This window comes from Mustelus asterias, chromosome 6 (assembly GCF_964213995.1).
Source record: "Mustelus asterias chromosome 6, sMusAst1.hap1.1, whole genome shotgun sequence".
Taxonomy (NCBI): domain Eukaryota; kingdom Metazoa; phylum Chordata; class Chondrichthyes; order Carcharhiniformes; family Triakidae; genus Mustelus; species Mustelus asterias.
Window position 1 is genome coordinate 144,312,267 of NC_135806.1, and position 16,566 is coordinate 144,328,832.

Here is a 16,566-nt window from a genome sequence, read left to right on the forward strand (position 1 = left end):
TTTATCTATTCTTGCCTTAAAAACATTCAATGAGGTAGCCTCAACTGCTTCACTGGGCAGGGAATTCCACAGATTCACAACCCTTTGTGTGAAGAAGTTCCTCCTCAACTCAGTCCTAAATCTGTTTCCCCTTATTTTGAGGCTATACCCCCTAGTTCTAGTTTCACCCACCAGTGGAAACAACTTCCCTGCTTCTATCTTATTTACTCCCTTCATAATCTTATATGTTTCTATAAGATCTCCCCTCATTCTTCTGAATTCCAATGAGTATAGCCCCAGTCTACTCAGTCTCTCCTCATAAGCCAACCCTCTCAACTCCAGAATCAACCTAGTGAATCTCCTCTGCACCTCCTCCAGTGCCGGTATATCCTTTCTCAAGTAAAGAGACCAAAACTGTACACGGTACTCCAGGTCTGGCCTCACCAGCACCTCATACAGCTGCAACATAACCTCACTGTTTTTAAACTCCATCCCTCTAGCAATGAAGGACAAAATTCCATTTGCCTTCTTAATTACCTGCTGCACCTGCAAACCAACTCCTTGAGATTCCTGCACAAGGACACCCAGGTCCCTCTGCACAAACATGTGTGAGGCAGCATCTCTCTGCAACTGGGAGGAGAGTGAACAGTGGTAGCAATTGGCTGAGGGGGGGGTGGGGCAGTGAATGGTGATTGGCTGAGGTGCGGGGTGATTGGGGGTTGCGATCGGCCAGGGGGAATTGGGGGGCTGGGTGTGATTGGGTAGGGGGCGGCGTGGATATGATTGAGTGGGGGGCATTGGGAGATCAGGCCCTCATGCAATGGCAGCCTCTAGCAGTCAGCACCTGGCTTCTCAGCATGAATAGACTTTGTCCACTCCCCTGCTGGTGACAATCACACATTTTTTCCCTAAGTGTGATAAGATTTGAATTTTTCTCTCGCTGAAAAAAACAGTTCTGAAACTCTCCCATTTTCACGTTCATGCAGCACTTTGAATTTCTTTGGTAAAATTGCCCCCACAGAGTTCTTGGGGTTTTTAACGCACTGCCCCAACTAATAGGCTGGTAGATTCAATTTCAGCACTCTCTCCCAGGATGACCTCAGTTACATCCAGAGACTGGGCGGCACAGTGATTAGCACTGCTGCCCCACAGCGCCAGGGACCCGGGTTCGATTCCCGGCTTGGGTCACTGTCTGTGTGGAGTTTGCACGTTCTCCCCATGTCTACGTGGGTTTCCTCCGGGTGCTCCGGTTTCCTCCCACAGTCCAAAGATGTGTGGGTTAGGTGGATTGGTCATGATAAATTGCCCTTTAGTGTCAGGGGGACTAGCTAGGGTAAATACATGGGGTTATGGGGATAGGGCGTGGGTGGGATTGTGGTCAGTGCAGACTTGATGGGCTGAATGGCCTCCTTCTGCATTGTAGGATTCGATGACTCGATGGAGAAGCTGACTGTATTCTCTTTGGGGCAGAGAAGATTAAGAGGAGATTAATACAAAACTGATCAAAATAATGAACCAAATAAGGAAAAGCAGTTTCTATTGGGGTTGGTAACCAGAGGAGATTTAACATTACTGACAAATGAATTAGAGGGGAGATGTGGAGATATTTTAATTACACGACAATCTCTTGTGATTTGGGTTAGCCTGTCTGGAAGTGTGGTGGAAACAGATTCAATAGTAACTTTGTGGACACTGCTCATTTATAACTCTTCAAAATCATTTCTAGTATCCTGTCTTTCCACATTAGTTCCCCCCAAAATACATCACCTCAGATTAGTTACACCGAATGCCAGCTACCATGCACCTCCCCACTGCACCCTGAATCCAAAACTGTCCTCAGTATGATCATCTACTTTGCCCAGTTTCATATCATTTGGAAACTCCATAATGCTGCTCCCTATTCCTGAGTCGAGGTTGTTTTTACGAATTGTAAGTTGAAATAATGAGTAAACCTGACCCTTGTAGAACACGCCGATAAACCACTTTCCAGTCTGAAGAGTGTCCATTCTCCGCCATCCCCGCTGTATCGACATTGTCACTTTCCCCTTCATTCTACGGGCATCCATCTTAAGCAGACTTCCACCCTTGTCGTAAGTTTCTGAATGTGTACTGCACCCTCGTGATCAACCTCCTCTGTTCTCCCATCAAACAATTCAATTAAGATCCAGACACAATTTACCGTAAACAATCCATTCGGTCTTTCCCTGATTAACCCTTTCCAGAGGATGGTTTTCAATAACCTCCCAATCGCTGATGTTTAGTTTATGTTTATCTCTCTCTCAGTATGGTATAACATTAATAATCTCCAGTCCTCCAGCGCTAAGATACTGAATGAAAAGTAAAAGGTTGTGAGCGAAGCCTCTGCTGTTTCCATCATTTGTGACTATCAGTGACCTGGTATTTAACCAGCTGAGTTACCAAGTTATACTGTTGAAGAGTATTTCTTGCTGACTATAACTCCTGCTCTCTCCTATCTAATCCACGCTGTCCCGAAAATAAGAAATTAATATGTGTTCATTTGTGTGGTATTATTGAAAGATTGCTATTTCTGTCCAGAAAAAATTCCAATTGGAGGGAATGTCCAACAGATCTGAGTGGAGAAAGCACCTGTTTCTTTAACCAGTCACACACGGCGGACACAGAGTATTGTGTCCAGCTCAAATCCAGCAACATCACACATCAGCTACGATGCTTTACAATCGGTGATATCGGTAAATAAACAATGCTTGACTCTCCCCCCCCCCCCGCGCTGTGTCACCCACCCCCCCCCGCGCTGTGTCACCCCCCCCCCCGCGCTGTGTCACCCCCCACCCCGCGCTGTGTCACCCCCCACCCCGCGCTGTGTCACCCCCCACCCCGCGCTGTGTCACCCCCCACCCCGCGCTGTGTCACCCCCCACCCCGCGCTGTGTCACCCCCCACCCCGCGCTGTGTCACCCGCCCCGCGCTGTGTCACCCCCCCGCGCTGTGTCACCCCCCACCCCGCGCTGTGTCACCCACCCCCCCCGCGCTGTGTCACCCCCCACCCCGCGCTGTGTCACCCGCCCCGCGCTGTGTCACCCCCCCGCGCTGTGTCACCCCCCCAGCGCTGTGTCACCCCCCCCGCGCTGTGTCACCCCCCGCGCTGTGTCACCCCCCGCGCTGTGTCACCCCCCGCGCTGTGTCACCCCCCCCCGCGCTGTGTCCCCCCCGCGCTGTGTCCCCCCCGCGCTGTGTCCCCCCCGCGCTGTGTCCCCCCCGCGCTGTGTCCCCCCCGCGCTGTGTCCCCCCCCGCGCTGTGTCCCCCCCCGCGCTGTGTCCCCCCCCGCGCTGTGTCCCCCCCCGCGCTGTGTCCCCCCCCGCGCTGTGTCCCCCCCCGCGCTGTGTCCCCCCCCGCGCTGTGTCCCCCCCCGCGCTGTGTCCCCCCCCGCGCTGTGTCCCCCCCCGCGCTGTGTCCCCCCCCGCGCTGTGTCCCCCCCCGCGCTGTGTCCCCCCCCGCGCTGTGTCCCCCCCCGCGCTGTGTCCCCCCCCACGCTGTGTCCCCCCCGCGGTGTCGGCCCCCCCCCTCCCTCCGCAGTGTCGGTCCCCCTCCTCCCCGCAGTGTCTGTCCCCCGCTGCAATGTCTGTTCTCCCCCCGCAGTGTCGGTCCCCCTCCCCCCGCCGTGTCGGTCCCCCTCTCCCCGCAGTGTCAGTCCCCCGCTGCAGTGTCTGTTCTCCCCCCGCAGTGTCGGTCCCCCTCCCCCTGCAGTGTCGGTCCCCCTCCCCCCGCAGTGTCGGTCCCCCTCCTCCCCGCAGTGTCTGTCCCCCGCTGCAGTGTCGGTCCCCCTCCCCCCGCAGTGTCGGTCCCCCTCCTCCCCGCAGTGTCTGTCCCCCGCTGCAGTGTCTGTTCCCCCCCCCCCCGCTGTGTGTCGTCCCCCCCCGCTGTGTCTGTGTGTCCCCCCCCCCCCCCGCTGTGTCTGTCCCCCCCCCCCCCCCCCCTCCCCTTGTTTCTGTTCCTTTAATCTCTTCTTTTCCTATTGTTAGTGAAACCAGATGCTCCAATCTCCTTGAGCTGGGCTCTCTTGAACATCAGCCAGTCGGGATTATTCATGGATGTTCAGCTGTGGTGGGAAGAACCAGTCAGCTCTGACACCAGCTCCGGATGGAACCCGCGCAAATATGAAATTCAGTACAAACCCCAAGAGGCTGAGCACTGGCAATCGGTAGGTTTGATGTGGAGATGCCGGCGTTGGCAATCGGTAGGTTTGATGTGGAGATGCCGGCGTTGGCAATCGGTAGGTTTGATGTGGAGATGCCGGCGTGGAATCGGTAGGTTTGATGTGGAAATGCCGGTGTGGAATCAGTAGGTTCTGCAGATGCCGTTCCTTTTGTGAGATTGTAGATTGCTTTCCTTTTGACAGAGATCCACAGTCTGAGAGCTGTACAGTGACAATCAGACAAGTACTGAGCACCTGCCTTTACTGGGAGAGTGCACTCCTAAAGACACAATAACGCAGGAGGCAGGAGAGGAACATATAGGAACGTAGGAATTAGGAGCGAGAGTCGGTAATTCAGCCCTTCGAGCCCACTCCGCCATTCTATATGATCATGGCTGATCTCCGTCTCATCCTAACTCCACTTCCCTGCCTTTTCCCATTGCCCTTCATCCCGCTTTTGATCAAATATTTATCTATCTCTCTCTTGAATCCATTGATTGATTCTGCATCCACTGTTCTCTGGGGCAGTGAGTTCCATAGCCTCACAACGCTCTGTGAGAAGCAGCTTCTCCTGATCTCTGTCTTGAACCTCCCTCCCTCTTACTCTGCAACTATGACCTCTTGTCCGAGACTGTTCCAGAAGGGGGAACATTTGGTTAACATTTACTTTATCAATCCCGTTGAGTATTTTATATACCTCAATCAAATCCCCCCTCAGTCTTCTGTACTACAGCGAGTACAAGCCCAGGCTACTCAACCGCTCCTCATACAACAGCCCCTTCAAACCTGGAATCAATCTAATGAACCTCTTCTGAACCTCCTCCAGTGCCACTGCACGCTTCCTCAAAGGTGACCAAAACTGAACATAATGCTCCAAGTGTGGTCTCACCAATGCCTTATACAATTGTAACAACACTTCTCTCTTTTTATACTCTAAACTCTTTGCAATAAATGCCAGGGATATTCAATGGGAAAACAGTGAGAAAAAAGAGGTATTAGGAAAGTTGGTTCCACTTGAAGAGGAGATGTCAGTTGATCAGGACAAGGTGTAGCCGAGGATTCTGAGAGAAGTGAGATGGGAAGTTTCAGAGGCACTGGCCTTAATCATCCAATCTTCCTTAGACGCAGGGGTGGTGCCAGAGGATTGGAGAATTGCAAATGTGGAGAGGCGATGGTGAGTGAGTTCCTTACTGAGTTGCTGCAGTGCACCTTGTAAACGGTACACACGGCTGCCACTGTTTGTCAGTGGTGGAGGGATTGAATGTTTGTGGAAGGGATGCCAATCAAGTGGACTGTTTTGTCCTGGATGGTGTTGAGTTTCTTGAGTGTTGTTGCAGCTGCACCCATCCAGGCGAGTGGGGAGTATTCCATCACACTCCTGACTTGTGCCTTGTAGATGGTGGACAGGCTGTGGGGAGTCAGGAGGTGAGTTACCACAGGATTCTGAGCCGTTGACCTGCTCTTGTAGCCACAATATTTATATGGGTCGCCCAGTTCAGTTTCTGGTCAATGTTAACCTCCAGGATATTGATAGTGGGGGATTCAACGATGGTAAGGCCATTCATTGAGTGTCAAGGGACTGATTTGTTCGATCCTTTTTTGTTAAGAGATGTTCATTGCCTGGCACTTGTGTGGCAAGCACAAATTTTACTTAACCTCCCAAGCCTGGATATTGTCCAGGTCTTGCAGCATTTGGAAACAGACTGCTTCAGTATCTGAGGAGTCTTGAAAGGTGCCCAACATACGTGCAAAGATCAGCGAACATCTCCAGTTCAGATCTTATGATGGAAGGAAGGTCATTGATGAATCAGCTGAAGGTGATTGGGCCTAGGACACTACCCTGAGGAACTCCTGTAGTGATGAGCTGGAGCTGAGATGATTGATCTCCAACCACCACAGCCATCTTCCTTTGTGCCGGCTCTGAGTCCAACCAGCTGATTCCCATTGACTCGTTTTGCTGGGGCTCCTTGATGTCACACTTGGTTAATTGCTGCCTTGATGTCAAGGGCTGTCACTCTCAATGTTGAACAGCTGTTTCTTGAGCTGCAGGAAAGTTTATAATGGGGTTTGGCTGGGGTTGGTGCTGTTCTTCTTGGTCTGTACTAATTACTTATAGGAGGTCTGGTGGTGCAATGGATAGTGTCACTGCCTCTGAGCCAGAAGCTCCGGGTTCGAGTCCCACCTCAGAACTTGATGACCAAAGAAAGTGTGTTCATAATGTAGCCAAACAGGTTGAGTATCAACTAGCAAATCCTTCCCAACACGCGAGTGGCTGGCGGTAAGACTGGGAAAGACTCAATGTCAGCCACTGTTGTGGAATGGCGTCCCTCAAGCTATAAGCCCCCAGCGATAGCCTAACGACCCATTCCGGGAATTACTAGCTTATGGAAACAGACAAAAATCTGCCTCAGGAAGTTTGGAATTTACTACTAAGATTTGGGTGTAGAGACACCACTTCAAAACCTGCACCAAACTTGGAAGCGTTGGGAACTGTGAGGCGGACAGTGAGAGAGGATATAGACAGGATGGTGGAATGGTGAACATGTGACGGGCAAATTTTGATGCAGAGAACTGCGAAGAGACACATCTGGTCAGATTTAAAGAAGATGAGGCAATATAAAATAAAGGGGAGTACTCCAAAGTGGGCGCAGGAGCAGAGGGACCTGGGTGTATATGTGCATAGAGCATTGAAAGTGTCAGAACAGATTGGGAAAGTGGTTTAAAAGTAACCTGCAGAAACCATTGGCCTAGAATTTCATTCTGGAGGCGAGCAGGGAGAGTCAGAAAATTCCCAGTTTGGCCCGTCTGTCTCAGGAGAAAGTGCAGAGGCAGTATCTCCATTGCTGGGGCCTGGGTGCGATCAGAGTCAGGCCAGCTGACCCAAGGAGAAGTGTGGAGGCAGCTAAGGAGCTACTGGGTGCGGAGACGGTCTATTTATAAGACCCACCCTGGTGCTGTTCAACCTCATTCCAGTTGAAAGGAAACACAAAGACCCTCTATCCCTCATTCTTCACATCCTCTCATCCTCCATGCCCATCTTGCCACTCCATGCCCTCACCACTTACCCATGGTTTTTCTTGTTCCCTATGCCAAAGTGGACCTCCCCACCCAATCCTTATGTCCCTCTGGTTTGTTACCCGTGCCACGTGATAGTGAGGAGAGGAATAGGGAGAGAGAGCAGTTGAACACGTGGCTACAGGGATGGTGCAGGAGGGAGGGATTCAGATACCTGGACAATTGGGGCTCACTCTGGGGTCGGTGGGACCTCTACAAACAGGATGGTCTGCACTTGAACTAGAGGGGTACCAATATCTTGGGGGGGAAATTTGCTAATGCTCTTCGGGAGGGTTTAAACTAATTCAGCAGGGGGGTGGGTACCTGATTTGTAGCTCCGGTGTACAGGAGGTTGAGAGTAGTGAGGTCATGGATGAGGTTTCAGAGTCGCAGGAGTGTACTGGCAGGCAGGAAGGCGGTTTGAAGTGTGTATACTTCAACGCCAGGAGCATCTGGAATAAGGTGGGTGAGCTTGCAGCATGGGTTGGTACCTGGGATTTCAATGTTGTGGCCATCTCGGAGACATGGATAGAGCAGGGACAGGAATGGTTGTTGCAGGTTCCGGGGTTTAGATGTTTCAGTAAGTGCAGGGAAGGTGGTAAAAGAGGGGGAGGTGTGGCATTGTTAGTCAAGGACAGTATTACGGTGGCAGAAAGGACATTTGATGAGGACTCGTCTACTGAGGTAGTTTGGGCTGAGGTTAGAAACAGGAAAGGAGAGGTCACCCTGTTGGGAGTTTTTTATAGACCTCCGAAAAGTTCCAGAGATGTAGAGGAAAAGATTGCAAAGATGATTCTAGATAGGAGCGAAAGTAACAGGGTAGTTGTTATGGGGGACTTTAACTTTACAAATATTGACTGGAAAAGCTATAGTTCGAGTACTTTTGGAGGGGTCGGTTTTTGTCCAAAGTGTGCAGGAAGGCTTCCTGACGCAGTATGTGGATAAACCAACAAGAGGCGAGGCCTCATTGGATTTGGTACTGGGTAATGAACCAGGCCAGGTGTTAGATTTGGAGGTAAGTGAGCACTTTGGTGACAGTGACCACAATTCAATTATGTTTACCTTAGCAATGGAAAAGGATAGGTATATACCGAAGGGCAAGAATTTTAGCTGGGGGAAAGGAAATTATGATGCGATTAGGCGAGATTTAGGATGCATAGGTTGGGGAAGGAAACTGCAGGGGATGGGCACAATTGTAATGTGGAACTTGTTCAAGGAACAGCTACTACGTGTCCTTGATAAACATGTACCTGTCAGGCAGGGAGGAAGCAGACGTGTGAGGGAACTGTGGTTTACTAAAGATGAGACGTGAAGGCTCAGTGAGGCCTCTTGAGAGTTACAAGTTAGCCAGGAAGGACCTAAAGAAAGAGTTCAGAAGAGCCAGGAGGGAACATGAGAAGTCTTTGGCAGGTAGGATCAAGGAAAACCCTAAAGCTTTCTATAGGTATGTCAGGAGTAAAAGAATGACTAGGGTAAGATTAGGGCCAGTCAAGGACAGTAGTGGGAAGTTGTGCGTGGAGTCTGAAGAGATAGGAGAGGCACTAAATGAATATTTTTTCGTCGGCATTCACACTGAAGAGGGACAGTGTTGTCGAGGGGAATACTGAGATGCAGGCTGTTGGACTGGATGGGATTGATGTTCATAAGGAGGAGGTGTTAGCAATTCTGGAAAGGGTAAAAATAGATAAGTCCCCTGGGCCGGATGGGATTTATCCGAGGATTCTCTGGGAGGCTAGAGAGGAGATTGCAGAGCCTTTGGCTTTGATCTTTGTGTGGTCATTGTCTCCAGGAATAGTGCCAGAAGACTGGAGGATAGCAAATGTTGTCCCCTTGTTCAAGAAGGGGAGTAGGGACAACCCTGGTAATCATAGACCGGTGAGCCTTACTTCTGTTGTGGGCAAAGTATTAGAAAGGATTATAAGAGATAGGATTTATAATTACCTGGAAAGGAATAATTTGATTAGGGATAGTCAGCACGGTTTTGTGAAGGGTCGGTCGTGCCTCACAAACCTTATTGAGTTCTTTGAGAAGGTGACCAAAGAGGTGGATGAGGGTAAAGCGGTTGATGTGTTGTATATGGATTTCAGCAAAGCGTTTGATAAGGTTCCCCATGGTAAGCTTTTGCAGAAAATACGGACACCATGGGATTGAGGGTGATTTAGTGGTTTGGATCAGGAATTGGCTAGCTGTAAGGAAACAGAGGGTGGTGGTTGATGGGAAATATTCATCCTGGAGTTCAGTTACTAGTGGTGTACCGCAAGGATCTGTTTTGGGGTCACTGCTGTTTGTCATTTTTATTAATGACCTGGATGAGGGCGTGGAAGGATGGATTAGTAAATTTGCGGATGACACTAAAGTTGGTGGAGTTGTAGACAGTGCAGAGGGAAGTGGCAGATTACAGAGGGACATAGATAAGCTGCAGAGCTGGGCTGAGAGGTGGCAAATGGAGTTTAATGTGGAAAAGTGTGAGGTGATTCACTTTGGAAGGAGTAACAGGAATACAGAGTACTGGGCTAATGGTAAGATACTTGGTAGTGTGGATGAACAGAGGGACCTGGGTGTCCATGTGCATAGATCCCTGAAAGTTGGCACCCAGGTTGATATGGTTGTTTAGAAGGCGTATGGTGTGTTAGCTTTTATTGGTAGAGGGTTTGAGTTTCGGAGTCATGAGGTCATGTTGCAGCTGTACAAAACTCTGGTGCGGCCACACTTGGAGTATTGCGTACAGTTCTGGTCGCCGTATTATAGGAAAGATGTGGAAGTGTTGGAAAGGGTGCAGAGGAGATTTACCAGGATGTTGCCTGGTATGGTAGGAAAATCGTATGAGGAAAGGCTGAGGGGCTTGAGGTTGTTTTCGTTAGAGAGAAGAAGGTTAAGAGGTGACTTAATAGAGGCATACAAGATGATCAGAGGATTAGATAGGGTGGATAGTGAGAGCCTTTTTCCTCAGATGGTGATGGCTAGCACGAGGGGACATAGCTTTAAATTGAGGTGTGATAGATATAGGACAGATGTTAGAGGTAGGTTCTTTACTCAGAGACTAGTAAGGGCGTGGAATGCCCTGCCTGCAGCAGTAGTGGACTCGTCAACATTAAGAGCATTCAAATGGTTATTGGGTAAACATATGGATGATATTGGAATAGTGTAGATTAGAGGGGCTTTAGATTGGTTCCACTGGTCGGCACAACATCGAGGGCCGAAGGGCCTGTACTGCGCTGTAATGTTCTTTGTTCTATGTTCTAGGTGATTTTTTTTTACAACAATGAGCAATGGCTTCAGGATTTTAATTCCAGATTTTTACCGGCCTCACACTACCCCACCCTCTGTAAATGTAATTGTTTTACCCGTATTCTAGTTTGCACTCGTTTATATTGGCTCTCAATCACACAGCGCATTGAATCTAAAATCTCATCAATTCCACTCATAACATTGAAATTCTCCTTCTCTAACCTCCTCCTTTCCTGTACCCTCTCCACTTTCCCCACATCCTCTGCTCATCTCGCTCTGGTACTGTGTCATTTTGGACTGATATTCTGAAATTCCCTCATGAAAACACCACACCTCCTCCGCTTCTTCAAACTGAGCTTTTGATCACTTTGTCCTTCACATGTTTTCCATTTTGGTCTGTGAAGACAGCTTGGGACATTTCTCAAGGCTCTGAGTGAATTCAGCTTGTGATGTGTAGAATTTGCCAGGATATCGGTGAGTGGTGTAGGTTCCCATTTTTGAGAAAAGCACTGTAAATGTTGGAACCAAGTCAGATCAGGCTGAGATCCTGAAAAAGGACCAATTATAATGTCAACTTTTCTTTTTCTTTTTAATTTCGGTTGACTGGGAAGAGCTAAGATGTAATTTCAGATTCAATTTTAGGGTATGTCACTTTATTCAGAATAATCTCCAGGGAGATTAAATAGATTGAGAAGTCATAATGAAAATTACACTTGGATTGTTGAAAGATGGATTAGATGTGATGGGCCGAATGGCACTTACTCATTTCATATAATGTCTCGCACTGGCCTGATCATTCCTTACTGAATCAGCAGCAATCTATAACCATGAACAATCCAGGGTGCGCATCATACATGGTGGATATTTAATCATTTACAATTTGTTTTCTATCAATAAAATGGAATGAATGGTGATAGGGGCTCATCTTCGAGCACAGTTTTTAAAATTTTTGTCCTTGTTGTCTGTTTGTTTCACCCTGTTGTCTGCAATGAATCTGGGACTGTGCCCTTTGCTGAATGCCCTGTTCTTCACAGATTGAAACCGTGCCAAACCAACATCCACCGCAGCCACTCTACAACTTTGCAACAGGGAAGGAGTATGTGGTCCGTCTACGATGTACATATCCCAACATTGGCAATTTCAGTGATTTCAGCGATGTTTTAAAAGTGTTCCTTCCAAGGTCGCAATCAGTAGAAGGTGAGTTGTGTTTTAAAAACAAAACATGATAACTGATAATGTGAGAGAGCAATACAGTGTTCAGACACTCCTTAAACAGCAAGTTCAGGGGGAGATGGTTGTAATGCCTGATAATGCAGAGGCTCAGGCTAATGTTCTGGGGGCATGGGTTTATGGACAGCTCCAAGTGCTTATAAAGATACTAGCTGTTTTTGAGGGGCCATAAAGAATTAAGTATTTGAAGAAAATGTTTTTATAAAGGATTAAGTATTTGAAGGGATTTAAATGCTATCAGTGAGAGTGTTTTCATAATGTAGTGAAGTCTGCAATTAGAACTTTATTTTATTTCATCTCACTGTGACCTGAGGTCTCCCCAAGATGGATACTGGGAAAGTTGGCACAGAGGGTGTAAGATCAAAGGGTGATCGATAGGGAAACACAGCTGGCCTGAGTTGTGTAGGAACAATGTATAACTTTAAGGCCAGAATTTTATGTGTGAAGTCTTTAGGTGTGCACCCAATCTGGAAGTGTGTAACATCATGTGAGATGATATTGGGCACACACCCTGATCTCATTGCGTCCTTGCACAATACTTTGGCCAGCAGGTGAGCAATCAAAAAGCCCATTTAAATTAAACACCATTTGACTGGAATTTTACCTTTCCTATCTGCCTTTATGGTAGGCGGATGGGCTGATTGGCCAGGTGGCCTTTACCTTTTAATTGCAACCTCAATCCAGGGCAGGATGAAAGGTCAGGGCTGAACTAAAATAAACAAATGTGTCTGGGGACCAAGGTCTCTGTATGATTGAGCTGTGTAGACACTCAGGGTATAGTTTTAACATTGATACTTACTTTTCAGGGATTAAATTTAAAGTTAAAGTTCATTTATTAGTCGCAAATAGGCTTACATTAACACCACAATGAAGTTACTGTGAAAATCCCCTAGTCATCACACTCCGGCGTCTGTTCAGGTACAGTGAGGGAGAATTTAGCATGGGTAATACACCTAACCAGCACGTCTTTCAGACCAATGGAGGAAACCAGAGCACCCGGAGGAAACCCACGCAGACACAGGGAGAACGTGCAGACTCCGCACAGTCACCTAAGCCGGGAATCGAACCGGGGTCCCTGGAGGCAGCAGTGCTCACCGCTATGCTTCTATGGCCCCCAGCAGCTCCCTGAGACAGCTCACAGTGGCTGTCCCCCTGAGAGAGCACATTAGAAATGCCAGCCCTCAGCCTCCCCTCCTCAGCACCTGCCCTCCTCCCACCCTCCCTGGCAGCGCTCAGCCTTTTGCTGACGGCTATTAATTGGCCAGAGTTTTGCACCCACTTCCGGGCTCACCAAGTGTGTGTGCACGAGAGGTGAAAAATCCAAACCTATATTTAATTGATATTTGTCTGTTAAAAAAGTGGAACATGCCTCTCGTTTCATTTAGAGGATTTTGTGAGCTTGGTGCTGGGAAGTCTATTTGGCCCTGTTTGTATACACACATATTTAATGAAGTTTTCGAACCCTAGAAGTGAGACGATGGGTTACAAAGGGGTTATAGTGAATTCTGAAAAAAACATAAAGTAGAAACATTGTGCTGTTGCCTAGTGACAGGTGTCTATTGACGTCCAGAGAGACAGAAGGGCAGTTCCGTCAGTGCATAGACACCAGAGAGTGAAGACAGGAATTCTAAACTCCAGTAAAACATCCTGCAAGACTGCTGGGAAACTGAGTTTAGGGAACTCCTGCGTTTGCTCTGAAGTTGAGGTAATGATGAGTTTAGATTGCAGTTTATTGCTATCTCAGGAAAAGATACGAGCTGGGAAGAGCAGCTATTGAACCCACAGAAATCCGCTGGAAGAAATCTGTTCGTAATTGAGTCAGTCCAAGCAAGAAGCCTTGGCGCTGAGATGGGGTTTTAAGGATATTATTGGGATAAAATGGACAGTGTGAGTTTGTATCATTTTTTTGGTGTTTGTTCATTTTTCTTGCTTAATATATGTTTTATTCTTTGTGTTAAAAGTGCACTTGTGAATGTGTTCAGGAACTGACCTCCACGATTTCAAAGAAAAGCAAAGTTAGGATCTATCAAGCCAGGTTGCACTCTGGGGTCTGATTTGTTTGATGTTAACATCATCTGGGATCATAACAGTTGACATTAAGTTGCCGTAAGGGCTATGGGAATGAGTGGGGGCATGGTTGGCAAGGAGAGTACAAGGGAGCATGGGGGCATAGTAGAGTGACATGAGAAGGTATAAACTGGGCCTGGGAAATGAGGGTGGATGTGAGGGCTGTTTTTGGTTTTGTTGTTTTATTGTAACTGGGGTGCACCAAGGCGGGGACCTGGCCGCTCCTGTATTTACCTCCAATCTCTTTCCAGGGTTGGTGGGCCTGTCTCAAGTTAGCACCCAGCTTTCAGAAGAAAAGAGCAACTGGACAAGGCAACTCTTCCCCCTGTGCCCCTGCCCATCCCAAGGCCTGTACTTGAAGGAATGAACACTTGTATCTGTGTTGCATGTTTCAGAAAACAGATTGACTTCCTGGGATAAAAATAGAAAATGCTGGATAAACGCAGCCGGTCTGGCAGCATTTGTGAAGAGAGAAATACACTTAATATTTCGAGTCCATATGACCCTTCTGCAGAATGTCTACCCTACTACAGTCATATTAACTCGAATGTTAGATATGTTTCTCTCTCCATAGATGCTGCCAGACCTGTTGAGTCTATCCAGCATTTTCTGTTTTAATTTCAGATTCCAGAATCCGCAGCATTTTGCTTTCATTCGACTTTGGGCGGCACGGTAGCACAGTGGTTAGCACTGCTGCTTCACAGCTCCAGGGTCCCGGGTTCGATTCCCGGCTCAGGTCACTGTCTGTGTGGAGTTTGCACATTCTCCTCGTGTCTGCGTGGGTTTCCTCCGGGTGCTCCGGTTTCCTCCCACAGTCCAAAGATGTGCGGGTTAGGTTGATTGGCCAGGTTAAAATTGCCCCTGAGATGCGTAGGTTAGAGGGATTAGCGGGTAAATATGTGGGGGGTAGGGCCTGGGTGGGATTGTGGTCGGTGCAGACTCGATGGGCCGAATGGCCTCCTTCTGCACTGTAGGGTTTCTATGATCTATGATTTCCTGGGACAAGGTTACAGTGCAATGCAATGTATTTCAATACTGTCAGTATATCTGTCTTCTCTGCTGCAGCTCCTTTGGAAAGACCGCGGATCACAGATTGCCGCTCACCAGAGCAAGAGACCTTCACATGCAGGTGGAGTGTTGGAAACTACCAGAACCTGACAGAACGAAAACGGCTGAGGTTCTTTTACACAAAGGGGTAAGGTTTGATAATGATGATGTATTTCTGTATCTCGTGGTATTTATTTTTGCTGTACTGGTGATGTTTTGTGTTCAGGAAATTTATTTGATTTGGTTAAGTTTGGGCACCTTAACAAAAGTCGTTTCAATTCAGGCTGCCTCAACAATGGGCCATTTCACAGGTTTCAGTCTCATTGGGCCCGATTTTACCATTTTGATTCTCAGTGCTGACTCTGGACGCAATTCAGATCCGACTTGGAAACCTGGTCTCAGGCGCCCCCATACGCACTTAGCCTGGAAAAAGAATCGCGGGTCTGAATCGCGCTGTGGGCGGGGCTTATCGCACCCGAAACACTGCAGCTCCGATCGGAGCCTTCAACTGCGCATGCGCGGTGAAAACAAATTTGAAAAAGCGTGTCCCTGCCACATTGCTCCCGGGCCGCAAGGAGCGGATAAAGCGGCCCGGGAGCAAAAAGCGGGAGCGATGGTCCCCACAGACATTGCCCCACCCCCACAATATAACTGTACCCCTTATCCACCCTCCCCCCCCCGCTACCCAGACTAATCACGATCCCTTGCCCCCTTTCCTCCCCACCGATCGCTCGCAGAGTGGCAGCGGTCCCCCCCCGCCCCCGCCCCTACCTCCCTCCCCACAAGAGAATGATCGGGCCTCCCTCCCCGCTCCACCACCGATCTGAGTCAGAGAGCCATTGGAAGCTCCGAACTCACCTCTTCAGAAGCTGGAGTGCCCGAAAGAGACCTTTGCCGAGGATGTCTGTTTTGCGCCTAGTCTGACGGGCGAACGCAAAGGCATTTAAACCGCCGTTGCGCCCGTTTCGGGTGCGGTTCTTATCGCGATCATTTTCGGGCCAGGGTAAAGTGGGCATCTGCGCGGACGTGGATCGCGTTAATTGCCTCACGCCTGACTTTGCCAAGTTTTCACGCCCGAAAACGGGCGCGATGCAATGGTAAAATTGGGCCCATTGTCTGCATTCCAGCACCAACTCCCAGACACAGAACAGTACAGCACAGGAACAGGCCCTCCGGCTCACCAAGCCTGCGCCGATCACTTGGCCTACTTAGACCAACTGCCTGTATCTCTCTATTCCCCATCTATTCATGTGTCTATCCAGATAAGTCCTAAATGTGGCTAACGTGTCTGTCTCAACCACCTCACTTGGCAGTACATTCCAGGCCCCCAACATCCTCTGTGTGAAAACCCCCCGCACATCTCCACTGAATCTCCCCCCCCCCTTACCTTGAACTTGTGCCCCCTTGTAATTGTCATTTCTGCCCTGGGAGAAAGCTTCCAACTGTTCATCTTATCTACGCCCCTCATAATTATATAAACTTCCATCAGGTCGCCCCTCAGCCTCCATCTTTCCAGGGAGAATAATCCAAGTTTCTCCAATCTCTCCTCACAGCTAATACCCTCCATACCAGGCAACATCCTGATAAACCTTTTCTGCACTCCCTCCAAAGCCACCACATCCTTCTGGTAGTGTGGTGACCAGAATTGGACACAGTATTCCAAATGTGGCCGAACCAACGTTTTATATAGAATCATAGAATCCTACAGTGCAGAAGGAGGCCATTCGGCCCATCAAATCTGCACCAACCACAATCCCACCCAGGCCTTATTCCCATAACCCCATGCA

At 48.8% G+C, this 16,566-nt stretch overlaps 1 protein-coding gene across 5 annotated transcripts in view; it reads left to right on the plus strand.

Moving 5' to 3' along the window:
- ghra (growth hormone receptor a) overlaps nt 1-16,566 on the plus strand; it is a 303,078-nt gene that overhangs the window by 159,578 nt on the left and 126,934 nt on the right. For all 5 annotated transcript variants that reach the window (XM_078215258.1, XM_078215257.1, XM_078215260.1 and 2 more), the window contains 4 exons: nt 2,536-2,690; nt 3,981-4,159; nt 11,470-11,632; nt 14,798-14,927. In XM_078215258.1, the coding sequence (XP_078071384.1) occupies nt 2,536-2,690; nt 3,981-4,159; nt 11,470-11,632; nt 14,798-14,927 (627 nt within the window). The remainder of the gene's footprint in view (nt 1-2,535; nt 2,691-3,980; nt 4,160-11,469; nt 11,633-14,797; nt 14,928-16,566) is intronic.